The sequence below is a fragment of the Dromiciops gliroides genome, chromosome 6 (genome assembly GCF_019393635.1).
Source record: "Dromiciops gliroides isolate mDroGli1 chromosome 6, mDroGli1.pri, whole genome shotgun sequence".
NCBI classification, from domain to species: domain Eukaryota; kingdom Metazoa; phylum Chordata; class Mammalia; order Microbiotheria; family Microbiotheriidae; genus Dromiciops; species Dromiciops gliroides.
In genome coordinates, this window is record NC_057866.1 from 3,288,674 (window position 1) to 3,306,603 (window position 17,930).

The window sequence follows — 17,930 nt, forward strand, 5'->3', positions numbered from 1 at the left end:
ATTTCCCAAGGCCTGCTCATTCAGCCCAGTGTGGAAATGGCCAACCACAGCATGTATCCTGGGGGAGCCCTCCAGGGGCACCAGCAACTTAGCAATCCTTAACCCAAAGGGATGAAGTTCTGCCATTAGCCCCTTTGGTCAGGTCACTCACCCATCCAGCCATCCATCAACATGCATTGATTAAGCACCTCCTGAATTCAAGATTCGGAGCTAGATCTGGGAAATCCAAAGACCGGGACAAACAACCTGGAATGATTCTCTCCAGGGAGAGGCCTGAGCCCCGAAGCAAGAGACAGGAAGAGAGTTCTCATTCATTCGCGAGCTCCTGCTGTGTGTCCCTGAAGACCCAATGCAGCAGGTTCCTCTGGAGAGCACCGAAGGGGTGAGGAAAATGAGGGTACAGATGAGATGCCAGGCTGGCATCTTCCAGTGTCCTCTGTCAGGGAAAGGCCGGGTCCGGGGGTCTAGGACAGGATGAACGAGCCAGGAGCAGAGGGGCTTGTCTGTGCAGGACTTTGCCTCTCCCTCTGGTCTCCAGTCAGAAGCTTGGAGCTCATTCAACCAGCGCCGTTGGACCTCGGAAGGCCCGGCTCCAGCCTCCCCCTCCCAATACTGCTTGAGCACGGCTGAATGTGGAGCCAAGCGCAATGACTGAGTTCTCCCCAGGAGGTGTGTCTGGGCAGAGCAGGCTCTGACGCTTCCCAAACAGACGGAGCTTGGGCTGAGGGAGAGGGGGAAGTGGTATGGGGACCTTAGGCGCCCCGTCCATGCTAGGAAAGCGGGTCCCCTTCCATGCTCAGGCTTTGGGGAGCAGGGGTGTGGAAGGTTTGTCAGAAGCTCCAGCCATGAGGCACTATGAAGAGCTTGTGAGAAATGTGGCTGCCAGGTAACTGAGACAGACAAGCCTTGTGATCACCGGGCCTCTTCCCTGGGCTTTTCTGGCCAAGGGAAGAAATCAAAGCCACCAAAGGAAAAAATCGATGACTGAGGAAAGGCTGGGGAAGCCTGTGGACACCTGGGCTTGTGCTGCCGAGCTCTGGCTTTGCAGCAGCCCCGGGAAGCCCCAGGGTCCACGGCCAGTGGCAGTGTGAGAACCAGCCCCTTTCCAGCTCCTTCCCCCCTCTCCTCTGCCCCTCAGGGCTGGGAGATCCCTTCCAGGGCAGTGCCAACCCACACCCCATTCTTAGAGCTCCGGTCATTGGTGTAGGGCCCCTCCTTCCCCTGCCACTGCTTCACCGTCCTTTCACACCTTGGAACCTTGGAACTACCACTCCATCCATACCCAAAACACATGACCCATGCCTTGGAGGGCAGTAAGGACCCAAGAGGCTCTGCCTCCCCCTCCTCACCTGGGCACAGCCCCTGGGCTCGGCTCCCACCAGCTAACTAGGAGCCCAAGCAAGGGACCCAGGCTGTGGTCCCACCCTTCCCCTCCCAGATCAGTCATTGACTCAGCTGTGTGACCTTGGGTTAGTCTCATCCCCTTGGGAGCCACAGGTTTCTGCCCTTTAAAGGGCAGGAAGCTAATGACCAAGGGCCCTCCAGTTCTAAGGGCCTTTGATCTCTGATTTCATCAGTGCTGACTCTTCCAGTTCCAAGAACAGGAAATCTTGAAAGGAGACATTTACTGCCAGCAGAGCCAGAAGCCTGGGGGCAAATCTTTCTGACGGAAATGGGGGGTGGGGGGAGAGGAGGCGGAAGATCACGTGGTGGATACACCAGATCCTGGAATTCACCAAGGGTCCTGGTGCTCTCCCAAGGTATCCTGGCTGCCCCATCCCAAATCCCCTAGAAAGTCAATCAGAGGGGCAAGCCTCAGCCTTGCTCCCCACCCCTGGGGTTCCCACCCCTGGGGTTCCCACCCCTGGAGTTCCCCGAACTGCTGCCTCTACCCTGGAAATCTCAAACGTGGATGCAAAAGGAAACTCACCACACCACAGCATGATAATAAAAAAGGAACATTTCAAGTAATTTATTTGGAAAGGACTCATTGTGAAAAAAAAATATTAAGACAGAAGGTTTGAAGCCAACTAGTCAGTGAAATAAATACAAATATAGATACTACAAATAACTTAAGCACTGTCCACCCCACGGGGCACGGACTGCCAGTCTTCACAAGTCATAAATAGGAGGCCAGCCTGCCCGGCAGGCCCCTGGAAGCCTTGGCTCCCACATCCTGGGGGAAAGTCTTCGCTTCCACTTCCCCTCAAGCTTGGAGACAGGCACAGTCCAAAGCCCCCCGGGTGCATCTTGGGGCGGGGCGCTCTCTCCCCGCCAGCAGGGAGATCTGGCTCTCAGCTTCTGCACCTCTTCCTTCACGGGCCCTCCTGGGGCTCCTTTCAGTGCAAGACGGGGTCCCCATCAAAGTCCAGCCAGAAGGCTCTAAGGAAGACAAGCGAAGAAATGGGTCAGTGCTAAGGCTGGGGAGGGAAAGGGGAGAAAGCTTCCTTCCGGTCCAAAGCTAGAAGGGATCGGCGGGGCACCTCTGGGAGATAACCCGACTGCTCCTCCCAGCCTACAGTTCACCTGGGAACTGAAGGACTCAGTCGGCGCTCCAGAGCTCCAGGGAGAGCTCAGAGCCGGGTTCTAACCTCCCGTGCACCAGCTCCCACTGGGGAAACCCCGGGAGGCTGCCGGACCGCTCCCTCCTCGGGGAGGCCCACGAACCCTACGGGAGGTGGAGGAGAGGGGGCAGGCCCTTCTAGAACGTCTCCAAGTGCCCTGAGATCTCCCAGGCGAGCTATCCTCCAGGACACTAGGGGTGCGGTCTTCAGCGGTCCCCTCCAGCCCTCGGAATACCCGCCCCCCATCATTTTCTAGAACAATCCTCGCTCTCCCCACGAACCACGTAGATGGGGAGGCCTGGAAGCCGGAGATAAAGCTTTGGGGATCCCGGCCCGAGGGCTTGCCAGTGGAGGAGGGAGGTTGACCTTGTGAGCGATCCCGAATCCCCGAGTGGAAGACCATATGGTCCCACTAGGTCTGGTTCCCTAAGGGAAGCGTGGGCCTGGCCTCCCCCCCCCCCCCATTGATCCTCTGACTCCAAAGTCGGAGCAGCAAGGGGTCAGGAGATGGGAAGTCGGGCCAGACTCGGAAAGCAGCTGCCCTGGACCCGCTTTCCCTCCCTAGCTCACCGGCCCCGTGTCCGAGCCGTTGGAGAGCCCGTGGCCCAGCTTGGACACCAGGCTCCGGACTCGCGGGGGCGACGCTGCTGGGAAGGGGGGCTGCGGAAAACAGAGATGCCTCCGTGTCCGTCCGTGCGCTCCCCCGCCTGTCTCACCTGGGCCTCTTTCGGTCAGGTCGGGCCGACGGGTCGGCAGCTCAGGGCGCGCGGGCCAGCCGGCGCTCGGGAGGCCCCACCTGCTCCCGCTCCCGCTCCCGCTCCAGCTCCTGCCGACTCCTGAAATCCTCGATGGCGCGCTGGTTCTGGAAGTCGATGAGCGCCATGGTGATAGAAGCGTTCCAGCAGCTCTCGTCCGGACAGCGGAAGTCGATCTCCTTGCGGTCCCTGGTGACGATGGTAAAGTAGACGTGCTTAGCCGTGCGCTCCACACAGTCCACCTTGAGGATGGAGTGGAAGCGCAGTTCCTTGGGGCGCGCGCCTCGGCGGGCCGCTGCCGGGCCGTCGGGGAACAGGCTCAGGCGGTCGGTGCTAAGCACCACGAGTTTCTTCTTCCATAGCTGAAAGAGGCTGTCGCTCCGTTTCTCAAGCTCGCCTTCGCGGAGCACGGCCCCCGGGACCTTCATGGTTCCCGACCCAGCGGACTCCGGCCCGTCGGACCCCAGCGTGGACTGAGAGGCGCCCGCGACGGCACAGACAGAGAGGGAGAGAGAGGGCGCAGCGCCCAGCCCGGGTCTGGAGCCGCAGAAGGAGCGGCCGGACTAGCGGACTGCGCGGCTCCCGAGCGCAGTGCGGACGCGGCTGGGACGACGCTGGCACTGAGGCCTCGGGCCTCCAACCGAGGCTTTATCTCAGGAGAGCCTCCTCCCATCCCAAAGCCCGCCCCCATGCTCCGCCCTTCGCCTCCCGGCCCGCCCAGGCCGACCAGGGATTTCCATGTGCGCCCCGGACACCGGCCGGCGCCCCGCCCCCAGGCCGGCCCCTTGGTCTTTCCGGGGCCTCAGATTGCCCCCGGCCGCTCTCCAGCCCCATCTGCCACCCTCTCGGCCTCCCTCCTCCGCGAACCAGTCTCCAGCCCCCCGCCCTCAGCACCTACTGTCCTCACTCTCTACCTCTCGGCGGCCTCATCCCCTTCCCTCTATTCCTCTTCACCCTCCTCCTTTCCTTTCTCCCACTCTTCTCCTCCCTCCCTCCTTCCTCCCCTCCCTCCCTCCCTCCCTCCCTCCTTCCCTCCTTCTTTCCTTCTTTCTTTCCTTCCTTCCTTCCTTCCTTCCTTCCTTCCTTCCTTCCTTCCTTCCTTCCTTCCTTCCTTCCTTCCTTCCTTCCTTCCTTCCTTCCTTCCTTCCTTCCTTCCTTCCTTCCTTCCTTCCTTCCTTCCCTCCTGCCTTCCCTCCTGCCTGCCTGCCTTCTTTTCTTTCCTGCCTTCCTTTCTTTTTCTTTCTCTTTCTTCTCCTTCCTTCTTCCTCTACCCAACCTCATTCACCTCCACCCCCTCCACCCCCTCCCTGTGACCTCCCTTCCCCCAGATTGTTCCCCGGCCTCCCTCCCTGTCTGCCAATCTCAGAGGCGTGGACGCTGCCCAGGAATGCGGCTCCTGCCTCACCAGCCCAGCCCAGGCATGACTCATCTCCCTCTTCCCATCTCTTGAGCCCGGAGCCCCGGAACCCCGAGCCCCAGGCCCAACCATACTTTCCCTGGGAAGAAAGAACTTCCGCCCCACCCAACCGAGTGCCGGGCTGACCTCGGGGTTCCCGGGCAGCGGGAGGATCATCCCAGCCACCCTCTCCGGTTTCCTAACTCAGCTTGTACCCAGAAATCCGGCCCCGCCAACAGACGCTTACTCGGGGCGCTTTCTGGGGTTTCCTGCCTCCCCCTTCCCAGGCAAGTCTGCCCCGCCGCCCGCCCAGGTCCCGTCTTCCTAAGGCCTGCTCGCCCCCGCCCCCGCCCCTCTCCGGTTGCTCTCCCAGGCCCGGCCGTAAGGAAGAGCACTCGGGAGTCTCGGGGTGGGGGGTGGGGGGGGGGGTAGCCTGGAAGAGCAGAACGGAATCGGAGCCAGAGGATCTGGGTTCCAATTCTGCCTCTGTGGCTGCTAGACGTCATCTCACAGCCCTTAGCCTCGCTTGCCTCCTCCGGATCCCATCCGTCTATGAGCCCGCGGCTTGTTCGAAGGCCAGAGCCCCCGGAGCTGTGTGATTGTGGAGCACTAGGAGATCTGGCTCAAGGGCCGCTAATGGGGGACGCTGGGATGAGACACCTGCCTGGACTCTGTTGGCCCAGAAGCAGTAAGTTTAGGCCTGAGGCCTGTGTGCCCAGCACCATCCTGTGCCCCAAAGGGACAAAGGCTAAAGGAGGGCCTTTGGCCCCCTAAAGCCCTGTCATCAGTCAAGCTCCAGTAGGTTCCGCCTTTTAGTATTGTTGGGGACCGAGAGGAAGGCTTGGAGTCCGACATTGGGGGGCGTTTGGCAAGACAGCAGGAGGTAGCAGACCCAGAAAGCCCTGGATTTGAGTCTCACCTCGGAGGTCTAATCATTGATTAGCCAGTGGGGGGAGAGAAAGAAAGGCAAGAACATCTATCAGGCAACTGAGCTGAGCACTTTCTAAATATTCACTCATTTGATCTTCTCCCAAACCCTGGAAGGTGCTATTATCATCCCCATTTCACAGGTGAGGCACATAGATCCAATTTCTGGGTACCAACTCCTCTCCCAGCTCTGCCATCCTATGTTCTAGGTGCCAGCTCCTCTCCCAGCTCTGCCATCCCATGTCCTAGGTTATAATTTCCCTCCCAGCTATAACATTTCAGGTTCCATAGTCCATCCCAATTCTAATGTTTGACATTCAAAGGTTCTCTCTAGTTGTGATATTCCATGTTCTAAGGTCTCTCTCAGCTCTGCAATTCTGGATTCTATGTTCTAAGGCCCTTCCTGGTACTAACATTACATAGTCTAAAGTTTGAGGTCCCTCCCAGCTCTGATATCCCACGTGCTACAGTCTAAGGTTCTTCCTAGTTCTGACATCCTGTGTTCTAAGTTCTGACATGACCTAGCTTGTGTTCCCTCCTGTCTCTGAGGTTCTAGGTACCATGTGCCTCTCGGGCTCTGACATTCCAGCTTTCCGTGTCTATCCAGGATATTATTTGCAGCTGTGGTTACTTGGTCTTGGTGACATGAGGTGTTCCCCTCAGTCACCCTCCCCGGAGTTATTTGCCCTGGAGAAAAGACAGGCTGATTTAATAAGAGTCTTGGAACTTGGGCCCATGCGGGACACTTTGAATCCAAAGAGACCATGGCTGACTCTGCCCTCCAGGGACTCACCAAGTCCAGTAGGAGGGAGGGAGGAAGAGGGGGGAGGAGGCGGACACCACTAATGACACCTTCCATTTCCGAAGGGCTTTTCCCCAAAGCAGCCCCAGGAGACAGTACTCGAAGTACTTACTCAAAGGGTTATTATTTCCATTTCGGACTCGGTGAAAGGGTGAGAAATTGCCTATGATCACAGAGTTAGTCAGATCCAAGCCACTATTCGGGCTCAGGAATCTTGACTTCAAAGTCAGTGGGTGCTCTTCCCTATCTCTCCCTAACTCCCAGCCAGGTGCCAAGAAAATACTACTGGGAGGGGCAGAAGGCCTGGCCGGGGTGAGTGCTCAAGCCTTGCTCAAAGAATGAATGAACCATTGAAGGAATGAATGAACAGATAGATGGATGGATGGATGGATGGATGGATAGATGAATGATCAGGCTGAAGGAGGAAGGATGATAGTGATGGAAAATGCCACCCACCTCAGGGGACCCTAGGGTTCCTGGGAGGACCTTAGAGCAGATCTGAAATCTGATCTGACCTTGAATTCTCCCAGGCTGCTGGGATGACCAGGGCCTGGGCAGAGCAGCCAAATACTGGCTCTGCTGGAAAACTCAAAGCAGAGCTGGCCCCCTTGTTGCCCATTATTCAATCCCCCTCCCTGTTTCCTTTTTTAAAAGAACATTAGGGGCAGCTAGGTGGTGCAGTGGATAGAGCACTGGCCCTGGATTCAGGAGGACCTGAGTTCAAATCCAGCCTCAGACACTTGACCCTTACTAGCTGTGTGACCCTGGGCAAGTCACTTAACCCCAATTGCCTCACCAAAACAAATAAACAAACAAAAAAATAAAAGAACGTTTAATCAACTGGGAAATAACCTGAGGGATATTTGGTGAATAGGAGCTAGCCAGAGTTGGCTCAGGGCTGCCCTCCTCTACCCCCAGCCCCACAGCCCCCTTCAGAAGCATTCCATCCCTCCCTGTCACCCACTGGGGTGTCCCTACCTTTGAGATGAGAGCATTGGGACCTTCTCAGCCCTTGGGTCCACAAAGCAGTGGGGACAGGGGAATGCTAGGATTTCCCCAGCAAGAGAAAAACAATGCTGATGGCTGTGGCCCTGAAGGTCAGAGTTCAAAGGTCCCTTAGGGCAGCTAGGTGGTGCAGTGGATAAAGCACTGGCCCTGGATTCAGGAGGACCTGAGTTCAAATCCGGCCTCAGACACTTGACACTTACTAGCTGTGTGACCCTGGGCAAGTCACTTAATCCCCATTACCCACCAAAAAAAAGAAAAAAGGTCCTTTAGACCATGGAAGGAGGGAGCCCGAAGAAGCCTTGGAACAGAGATGATCTTGTCTATCCCCATTTTTCTTCCACTTTTAAATTTACAGAGGAGGAAACTGAGGCCCACAAAGGAAGATGAGAGACTGAGAGCTAGCTTGGCTAGTGCTTTGAGGGAGAGCAGCGAGAGCAGACCCTGTCCTGGGAACAGTGTTCTTGATAAAGTCTGACCCTCCATACAGCCCCTCCACAACAGGGACTACAAGCCATTTCACAGATAAGGGAACCGAGGATGAGGAGGGGACGTCACTCAGCCCAGGGCCAGGAAGCTAGGCAGGGTGAGAGCCCCAGGCCCTTTCCCAGGCCTCGGCTGTCTGGATTGGGAAGCCCCCTCCCTCAGTCCCCACTTGTGGCCCTCTGACTGCCCTGACACAGCTCTCACGGTGCCTCCTCACTTGACTTCATGGAGTCGTCATTTTCCTCCTCATGCCCATTTTCAAAGATAGCACCAGTCCCAAAGCCTCTGAAACCAAACCCTTCCCACCTCCTGGTCTCTTCCGCAGATGAGAGGCGGCCGAATGAACAATGGAGGTCTGTGTGTGTGCTGCTAGAGCCTCCCTCCATTAGCAGAGAGCTCAGCCATTTCCTGGGCCAGGGGATAGCTCATCTCCCACCCCTGAGACCCTCCCTGGGATGCCGGACGGGGACTCAGCCTCCCTGGGATGCCGGACGGGGACTCAGCCTCCCTGGGATGCCGGACGGGGACTCAGCCTCCCTGGGATGCCGGACGGGGACTCAGCCTCCCTGGGATGCCGGACGGGGATTCAGCCTCCCTGGGATGCCGGACGGGGACTCAGTCAGGGATGCGGACGGGGACTCAACCTCCCTGGGATGCCGGACGGGGACTCAGTCAGGGATGCGGACGTCACCAACAGTGTCTCCTCCTGGCCCTCTGGCGACAATGTCGAAAGTAAGCTTCTCCTCATCACATTCTTTCCAGACTCTGCCTGGCCTATAGCTGCTGCGACTGCTCAAGCAGGCCCTGCCAGGCTGGGAAGCCCATAGGTCAGACCGGCTCTAAGGAATCAACCCAGAAAAGCAAGCAAAGGAATTGCAAGTGTGGCCTTGAGCTCCCTAGAATCTTCTGTTGCTCTCACAGGACTGTTCAAACAAGGTCTCAGAACAAACTTACACACACAGCAAGCTCTCGAGGGGTCTCTATCCGGGAAGATAAGAAGACTTAGTCTGTGCATTGTCCATTACTCAGCAGTTTGGGTGTGCGTGGGGAAAGAGAGACAGGCACCAGGGAGCCAGTGCGAGCCCCTCCTGGCTGCTTCATAGTGGAGAGAATAAGGTTATTCCTGCACAGCTTCCAAAATGCCCAAGCCAAAGGTCGGCTGTGTCTGGTCATCAACAGAGGGGAACAGGAGTTTGGTATCTGGACCAGGCAGGGCCCAGGATGTCTGTGGCTGAGAATTCTACCTGGCTGTCTCCATTGCGGTGGAAAAGCTCACTGCCCCGAGCCAGGATAGCCCTTGGTCAGCCCTGAATGGAGGTATAACTTCTAAATGGAAGGATAATCTCTGGTTAGGGGGAAGGAAGGGAGGCGGGACACTTCCCTGCCCTCAGACAGGTATGGGTAGAGAGGGCTTCGTGCCTCAGGACCAGGCCATAGGTGCCTCCCAGAATGAGGGGGGCACAGGTGGTCTTCCCAGCCCTTGCCCCAGGGTGGGCAAGCCAGACCCTGGCCACAAAAAGCAGCTCCCCCGCCCATGCCCCAACAATGGGGCTCTACAGAAATGAGCTCTGGGCTTTCTGGGAAGCCATTTTCTTCCCACTCTGACTACGGATTTGGGCAAGGGCTGGATGAGAGGGCACTGCCCCTCGGGCTTCCCTCCCTAGGCCTTCCTCTGGTCTCAGTGCCCCATGTAGGCTTGACCACTTCCCGTGGATGGATCTTTCTGTGAAGACCCCACGTGGTGGCAGCAGAGTGTGTTACACGTGTGTGTGTGTGTGTGTGTGTGTGCAGATGAATGCATGTTCCAATGCTGGTGTGTGCCTATGTGTCTGGGGCTTGTGTGTGTTGCGCCTATGGACACATATTCGGTGTGTGTGTGTTGGTTACATGTGTAGCCTGATACAGAGATAAGAACAGATCTGGCCTGAAGAGCTGCCTCTAGTGCTTCCTAACCACCCCTTTAAGCTCTCTGGGGCCCTCACTTGACTCCTTTGAAAACTGCTTGGCCTCATCTGCCTTCTCCAAGGGGTCCTGCCGGCTCAAGCCTCTGGGTCTCTGATTTTAACCAGGTCCTCCAGCCTCAGCCCCAGGCCTTTCCCCCAGCTGCCTCCCTGCTTTCCCCCTCCCTCCTTAGGGAACAGAGGAGATGAGAGACAAGAAATGAGAAATGCTGAGAGCTGGGAGACAGAGGGTCAGGTCTGATAAGGATGGGGCGAGGCGTCTCTCAGAGAGGACCACAGAGGTTCAAGCTGATGGAGCTCTCTGCTCAGGGAAGCCATCCCAGTAAGATCCTGGGGAAGGAATTCAGTTCTTGGGGTAGAGGGGGGAAGGGCTTCTGTCCTCCCTTGGGCCCAGGGAGGGCCTGGGGCGGCAGGAGAGGCCTGGAATCTGGACCAGCGGACCGTCTATGTCACCAGTACCTAGGACAGCACCCGGCCCAGAAAGGTGCTTCCTACAAGGCTGTGGATTGGCTGATGGATTGGGCCCTCCCATCTCCATCTTTGAAGTTGAAGCATGGAGTTCTAATCCTACCTGGAGAAGCCCTTCCCTCCATTTGCCTCCATTTCCTCAACTACCAAAGGAGGGGGTTGGAGTAGGTGGGGATCAGGCGCTGACGCCTCCTCTCACTCTGGGCTCCAGATCTCATGACCCCACAGTTCCAGGACACAGTCCAGAGACTGCCCAGGCCAAGAGCCTGGGAGCTCCCTGAGGACAAGCAGGGCCTGGCTCCCCTAGCACCTGTGCTTCTCACAGGAGGGAGGCCTCAGCTAGCAGACCCCTGACAACAAGCTAGTCCGAGGGCCTGGGCTCACCTCAGGGCCCCTTCTCCAAGCTCTTGGGGCTTCCTTGGGCCCAGAAGTCTCTGTGCTTCAGCGGGGGGGGGGGGGGGGAGCCTGCTGGCCTCATTCTGCCAGGCTGGGCTGCAGGGTTCGGTCATGGCGTGCTGCTGCCGCCCATCTTGGGCCAGGGTTTACTAATATTTATCCCCCGAGCATCCTTTTTGAGTCACTACCCACCTCCCCTTCCCTGCCATGTCATCCTTCCCTTCCATCCCCAGGGCGCCGAGCCTCCAGATGTTTGGTCTACAGGGCGCCGAGCCTCCAGCTGTTTGCAGGCAGCAGGCCGAACAACTGCGCTGGCCTGAGTCAGGCAGATGCCCATCTTCTAACTCATCCTTTTGAGTCATTTCCTTAAACCCCAAGCTTTAGAGCCTCTTACCCAACAGGGCTGATCTTCTGTCATTCTCCCCCCGCCCCCGCAGGGAAAGTGACTCCCGGGCTGGACGAATCTCCTGGGGCCCAGGGGTGGGAGTGGGAGTGGGGTGCTGCTTCTGCCTCAGAGGGCAGGCCCCCCAACTTGGGCTTACTCCCACCCTCTTCCTGCTCTCCACACCCCAGCCCTCACCCCAGCAGCCTTCCTGACAACTCCAGGCCCCCTTATCTCCTCTCTGAGAACCTGTCTGTCTCAATATAACCCTGGGCTGGCCTTAAGAAGAGATTGCTCCAGAAGAATGGGGGGGGGGGAGGCGTGTAGGGGATTGTCATGTCTTCAAGTGTCCAAAGGGCTTGGAAGAGGGATTGGCCCCAAAGGGCAGAACAAAGAGAAATGGGGGAGAGGGCTACAAGAGGGGTAGCAGTGGAAGTGGTGCCCAAGATGGAAGGGGCTCCCATCACCCCCAACAGGGAGCCCGGACAGTCACTTGTGGGGGCTGTGTAGAGATCTCTGGGCATGTACAGGTGGGTCCCCACAGCCTTTGAGGCTCTTCTGTCTCAAGGATTCTGGGACTCTCCATGATCTCATCCTGGTCCCTGGGGCTTTCCCAGCTTTCTGCTTGCCCACCTCATACTCCTGAGGGCAGTGGGAAGGGGGCCGGAAGCCCCAGCTCTGGCTCCCCCTCAGCTCACAACTACTCCTGGTCTGACGGAATGGGGAGAACTTCCTGTGGGTCAGCATGGGGATGCCCAAGGATCAGAAGGGCTGGTGACTAAGGCCCTGTCATTCCCCGGCAGGCAGTGGGAGGGACAGCTCCTCCCCAGCCTCTGAAGAAAGTGAGAGGCCCTCAGGGAGCCCCACGCCTGGTTTCAGGCCCGACCTTCATTCCCTGCTGATCCTCCCAGGTCCCGGCCCTGACTAAAGTCTTGCAGGGATGTCTGGGGCCTCTGCTGTCCAGCTTCCGTGGGATCAGAGCCTCTGAAGCCCCAAGAGGAGGAGTCCTGGGGGCTTGGCCCAGTATGGATCCCAGGATGGGGCAGACACCCAGAGCCCAGAGAGGTGGGGTGACCCCTGAATGGGGGAGCAGACCCTGAAACTATGGCCAACCTGACCCCAATCTGGGACGTGAGCCCGTCTGAGCCGGGCACTGGGTGTGTGGATGACGGTTGGAGGCCAGATGGGCACCTCAGGTGGCATCTCAGGGCCCAGAAGAGCCATAGCGGGGAAGGACATGGATCAGCTGGAAAGTGATCAGGATGGAGAAGGGCCTGGTGCTTTCCAAGGCTGGCCGGAGGAGCTGGAGGAGCCTGAGGGCTCTCCAACACCACTGGAGGGGCTCAGAGTCTCGGGGGAGGGCAGAGATTTAGGCTAGAGCTAAGGAGGAGCAAAGCAGCCGAGGATGCCCTGAAAGGGAGTGCGCTCCTCCCTGGGAGTCTCCTACCCCCAAACCCATCAGGGAGGGCCTTGAGGGGATTCTTGTGACCCGGGGGGTGTCGGAGGCAGGCAGGGCACCAGGACGGATTGGGGCATGGCCCGGCTCCCTGGGGAGCTCTCCTGGGATGGACGTGCTGCCTCTGTGAGCCCCCATGGGAGAAAGGACTCAGAGGAGGGAGGAGCCCCTTCCCCCCATTGTGTCGATTTTAACCCTTTGGATGTAGCATCCACACAGAATACAGCACCTGTCCACAGGAGACTTCTAACGACATCCCCCCGACCCTGCGCCAGCCTGGCCCTGCACATGGGGCTTCCCCTCCCCTGGGAGGATGGGGAGAAAGGGGGCACTGCCAGCATTTGGAAAAATCAAGGAAGGCTTCGTGTAAGAGGCGGTGCAGAAAAGGGAACTGAGGACCACCGAGTCAAGAGACTCACCCAAGGCCATACAATCAATCAGTGAGTGACAGAGGAGCAACTCTGGACGACCCTGCCTCTCGTTAGGGGCTATCCAATCAGAAGGCCACCATTAATGGGAAAGGCAGTGTGCTCTGGGGAAGGAGCCTGTAAGGAATTAATTGTGATTCAGGGTTTCTATAACCCCATCTTTGGCTTTGGTTTCTCATTTTAGCCAAAGAAATCACAATTCCTTACAAGCCTAAATTTCAGTCCCAGGTCCAGGCCCAGTGCGTTCTAGCTCAGGACTTGTCCTGCTTCTGGGCTGGCTTTCTCCCACGTAACACAGAGCTGCACGGCTTCACTCCCCTCCGCTTTCCAAGAAGACACTGCCCGAGCACTGGGCTCATCTCTCCTGGTCCTGGCCACAGCCCATGGGGTCAGTGCACATAGCCAGGCCCAGCAGCTACTGCACTGGGGCAAGGGCAGGGGAGGGGCTCCAGGGGAGAGGCCCCCAGGGACCCCCTCTCTCTCACACACACACACACACACACGCTCACACACACATATGCTCACACATGCTCACACACATGCTCACACACATACGCACACGCTCATACACACATGCTCTCGCACACATGCTCACACACACACAGTCACACATGCTCATACACACACAGCAGGGAATAGGTGTTGGGGGAAGGAAGAGGTGGGAGGCCATGGCTCCTCTCAGGCCTTTCCTGGAGCGCTGGGTATAAGCCTTCTCCTGGGGACCCCTTGGACCAGAGCTGAGACCTCTCCCAAACAGGCCCCAGGAGAGAAGGCTCACAACCCGCCACCTCCAGCGGCCCTCGGGACCCGAAGACGCCCAGCACCAGAGCTGAGAAGAGTCCCCGAGACCTAATTACCTCCAAAAGAGGCAGTTTCAATGGAGAAGGCAGAGGGCCAGGGTGCTCCCCAACTTCCCTGCCTCTCACCAAAGCATCTCCTCTGTAATTATTCCCTGTGGGTGGGAACCGGTTTTCCCTGAGCTGGTCCTCCCCCCACCAAGCCCTATGGGACAGACTCCCTCCCAGCATGGCGGGAGTGGACAGGGTAGGCTGGGGGCTTCCTAGGTGCCAGGAGGGGACAGATCCGGGTGGGGCAGAACCATGGTCCTGGTTCTCTGCGTTTGGGCTCAGTTAGCTCAGCCCTGCCTCTCCCCCCGCCAAAAAAAAGCCCTTTAGAAGCCCCTCAGATTGGCAGGATGGAGGGGCACATTTCCCCCTCTGACTTGACGCCTTCCCCTGAAGCTCGGGTCGTCCAGCAGACGCCCCCAATGCCAACGGCTCACTTCTCTGTGGTCCCCCAAGGTTTACAGAACCCACTCCACTTGAGGCAGGCCCCAACCATCCAGCCCCTGCAAGAGGTCTGCTTTCCCAAGATGGGTACCAAGGGCACCCCCAAAGCCAAATGTGTGGGGGCAGATTTCCGGGGGACACCACAAGGCCAGGCTGGAGAGAGAAGTTGCAGAAGGGAAATGGGCCCCAAGCACACCTCCCAGTCCCACGAGATCAGTGTGGGCAGACCTTCGGCCCCTCCCCCTCCCCCCAGAGGGAGCATCGGCCCTTCATTCAAGGCCCTGCCAGTGTGCAGAACCAGGAGCAAGGAGGGCAGGGCAGGCTGCGAGGAAGACTGGGGCCTGGTGTCCATCACTGGGAAGAGGAATGAGCTGCCCCCACCCCTTTGCTTCAGACAGGGCTGAATGACCCTTTGTGAACATGAAGAGAGAAGGCTCCTACCTTGTGCCCCTGAGGCCCCTTCCAGCTCTGAGCAGTGCATCTTCCCATTATGCTCTATCTCTGGGGCCTCTGCCCCATCGCACTCCACCTCACACCCAATATCGCTAGTCATGCCATCATGTAGTCAGTCTGCAAACAGTCCCTGATGGGGCTTCCAGGGGCATGGGGCTGCTCTGAGGGGCCCCGGGTTCAGCTGGAGAGAGTTAGCCAAACCACACTGCAGTGTGATGGGGGGATGCCAGCCTACCCATGCCACCCCATGGAAGTCCTTTTCCTCTCTGCTGTTCAGCTTCCTCAGTTTACCCATCTGTAAAACAAGGTATAAAAAAAAATAATTAAATAGGGGCAGCTAGGTGGTGCAGTGGATAGAGCACCGGCCCTGGAGTCAGGAGGACCTGAGTTCAAATCTGGCCTCAGACACTTAACACTTACTAGCTGTGTGATCCTGGGCAAGTCACTTAACCCTCATTGCCCCACCAAAAAATTTTTAAAAATTAAATTCAAAAACAAAAACAAAACAATGCGGTGTTCCTGGATCGCCTCCAGCTTTCTCATCAAATCTTTTTGGACTGTCTTTTGCCTCTTTTTGCATCCTCAGCACTTGGCACACAGTAGGCGCTTACTAAATGTTGACTAATGGACCAAAAGCAGGAAGCATACCGAGCCCTGACCCTCCCATCCAAGAGCTCTGTGCTCTTGTGTCAGTCTGGATGACCTCAAAGGCCCTCTCAGTGTGGCCGTCTGTCCCCTTATATTCACTCCAGAAGAGACAGGTCCTTCTGTCCACTCAACACCCAGGGACTTGTTCTAAACCATCTTCCCAGTCCCCAGGTGTGGCAGGAAGAGAGGCTATGGAACCTAGGGATGGGCAGGGGAAAGGGGGGAGGTCTCTGCTCTGTGCTGGGGCAAGTCTGGAGAGAGAGGGGAGGGAGGCCCCTCAGACTGGAGGGAGGGGCCGAGCGCCCCACCGGCAGGAGTTTACTTTCCCAGAACAGCTCATTCCTAGTCGGGGGCATAGCCCGCTGTTTGCTCAGGGATGCTGTCCCTCCTTCTGCCTGTCATCTGGCCTCCATGCCTGGCAGCAGCAGCCCAGCAGGCAGCTGGCAGCCAGAGCCCATCCCTGCCTGGTGCCGACAGCAGGAGCCAAGCTGGTGGCTGCTCTGGCTCAGGGAGAAGACTAAGGATGGAGCCCTGGATCTGGAGGCAGGACCTGGGTTCAAATCTGACCTCTGCTCTTTGCTACCATGTGACTAGAATAAACCCCTGGTCCTCTCTGGCTCTCGGGTTCCTCTTCTATAAAAGGAGGGCACTGGATGAGTTTGGGCAACAGTGACCCATCCTGGAGGCCTTGACAAGACTAAGCTGGCTTCAGGTTCCTTCTGTCTCAAATGGGCTGAGGAACCTCCTGTCACCTCCTGTGGTGCCCCCGGCCCCTGTCTGCCTGTACACCACAAAAGGCTCCAGAAGAGTGGACACTACTAAGGCCTTCAGGCCCTGCCACGGCTCCCAGGACCTCCTGGCCCCTCCCTAGTGAAAATCCTAGATCCTCAGGACCTCAGAGACCAACACACATGCTCCCCACTCCGGGGTTGGGGAATCCTCCAGTACCCAGCAGGGGGATGGGGTACCACCACTCAAGGGAGCCCCTGCCACAAGATGTAGGCCTAATCCTTCATCTTTTTAATTCCACCCACCACCCACACCCCACACATGCACATGCACACATGTACTGCATGCATCACACATGTGCACGTGACAAGCACATGTGTGTGCATACCACATTCACACACGTGCACATGCATGTGCCAAGCACACATCCCACACATGCACATACATGTGCATGCATGCACTACACATTGCACGTGTGCACATACATATGCCGAGCACACATGTGCGCACATGCCACGTACATACCCCCACAGTGCACATGCATGTACACATGTGCGCTTCACACATGTGCACATGCCAAGCACACCTGTGCACACCACATACACCCCCCCAACCCCCTAGGCTCACCCTTCCTCCACAGGACAGCAGTGAGCATGGACTGTGGGGACCATCTCTGTCTCCTGGAGACCCCTGCTTGGTGATCACCTCCAGCCCTCACCTGCCTCTAGAGGCTCCCCAAGGCTCGTGGGGCCACAGATTGGGCCTTTCATCCCGACCAGGCCGAGGCCTTCCCAGGGGGCAGCGGTCAGAGATCTGTCTCCTTCCAGGAGCCCAAGACGGGGAGAGAGGGTGGCACAGGACTCAGCAGCCACAGTCCGTGTGGCCCGGGCGTAGCTGGGCGCTCTGAGAGCCGGTCCTGAAGCCAGCAGGGCTTTGAAGGTCAAGCTGTAACCTGAGCTGACATCCTGGACAGCCGGCCTTCAGGACCTGCCAGGGGAAATCAGGGAGGGCTGGCAGGAGGAGGTGGGACTTCCTGGAGCCTCTGTGACCATCTATCTAGTCCAATGTGTTTCTATCCAGGAATTCCTCTGCAATATACTACCCCGCAAGTGGTTGGAGAAAGACTGGCTGCCAGGGAAATCAAGGCAGGTGACGCAGAGATTGTAGTAGATGGAGGAACCATGGGAGATACCCACCGAGGGCATGAAATAAGGGGGAGGGCAGGCTGACCCTGGGGGGACTAGAGAGCCACTGGAGACTCATGAGTAAGGGAGAAAGAGCTCTCTCTGTGGGAAGGAAGGGAAAGTCTGGAAGCAGGGAGTCCTGTGAGGAGGCTCTTGGGACCCTACAGGCCAGTGGCCTCTCCTCACGTGGTCTGGATCTTGTCTGGGCATTTATTCTCTCATTTGTGTGCCCTTGGAAGCTTCCTCTGGCCTCCCTGGACCCCTCCCTCATCCCCTGCCTATGTCAGGCACAGCAGGAGTAAGAAGTGGTCCCTGGGGCATGTAGGTGGCGCAGTGGATAGAGCACTGGCCCTGGATTCAGGAGTGCCTGAGTTCGGATCCAGCCTCAGACACTTGACACTGACTAGCTGTGTGACCCTGGGCAAGTCACTTAACCCCAATTGCCTCACTAAAAAAAAAAAAAAGTGGTCCCTGCCAGCCCCTGGCCCTTCACCTCCCACCCCAACCCAGACAAGGGACTCCCAGGTGGGCTGACCACGACAGCCATAGCAGGGTAGCTGTGACCTGTCGAGGACTTTGGCTCCTGATCCTGCCATCTGGG

The 17,930-nt window shown here is 57.8% G+C and overlaps 1 protein-coding gene across 1 annotated transcript; it reads right to left on the bottom strand.

Moving 5' to 3' along the window:
• Positions 1 to 1,970: 1,970 nt before the first annotated feature.
• On the bottom strand, positions 1,971 to 3,924 carry PHLDA2 (pleckstrin homology like domain family A member 2). The gene is made up of 2 exons (XM_043971872.1): positions 3,281 to 3,924; positions 1,971 to 2,382 (listed from the first exon to the last, which is right to left on the bottom strand). The coding sequence occupies exon 1, from the start codon at positions 3,745 to 3,747 to the stop codon at positions 3,322 to 3,324; it is 426 nt and encodes a 141-aa protein (XP_043827807.1). The 5' UTR covers positions 3,748 to 3,924; the 3' UTR covers positions 1,971 to 2,382; positions 3,281 to 3,321.
• Between the last annotated feature and the right edge of the window lie 14,006 nt (positions 3,925 to 17,930).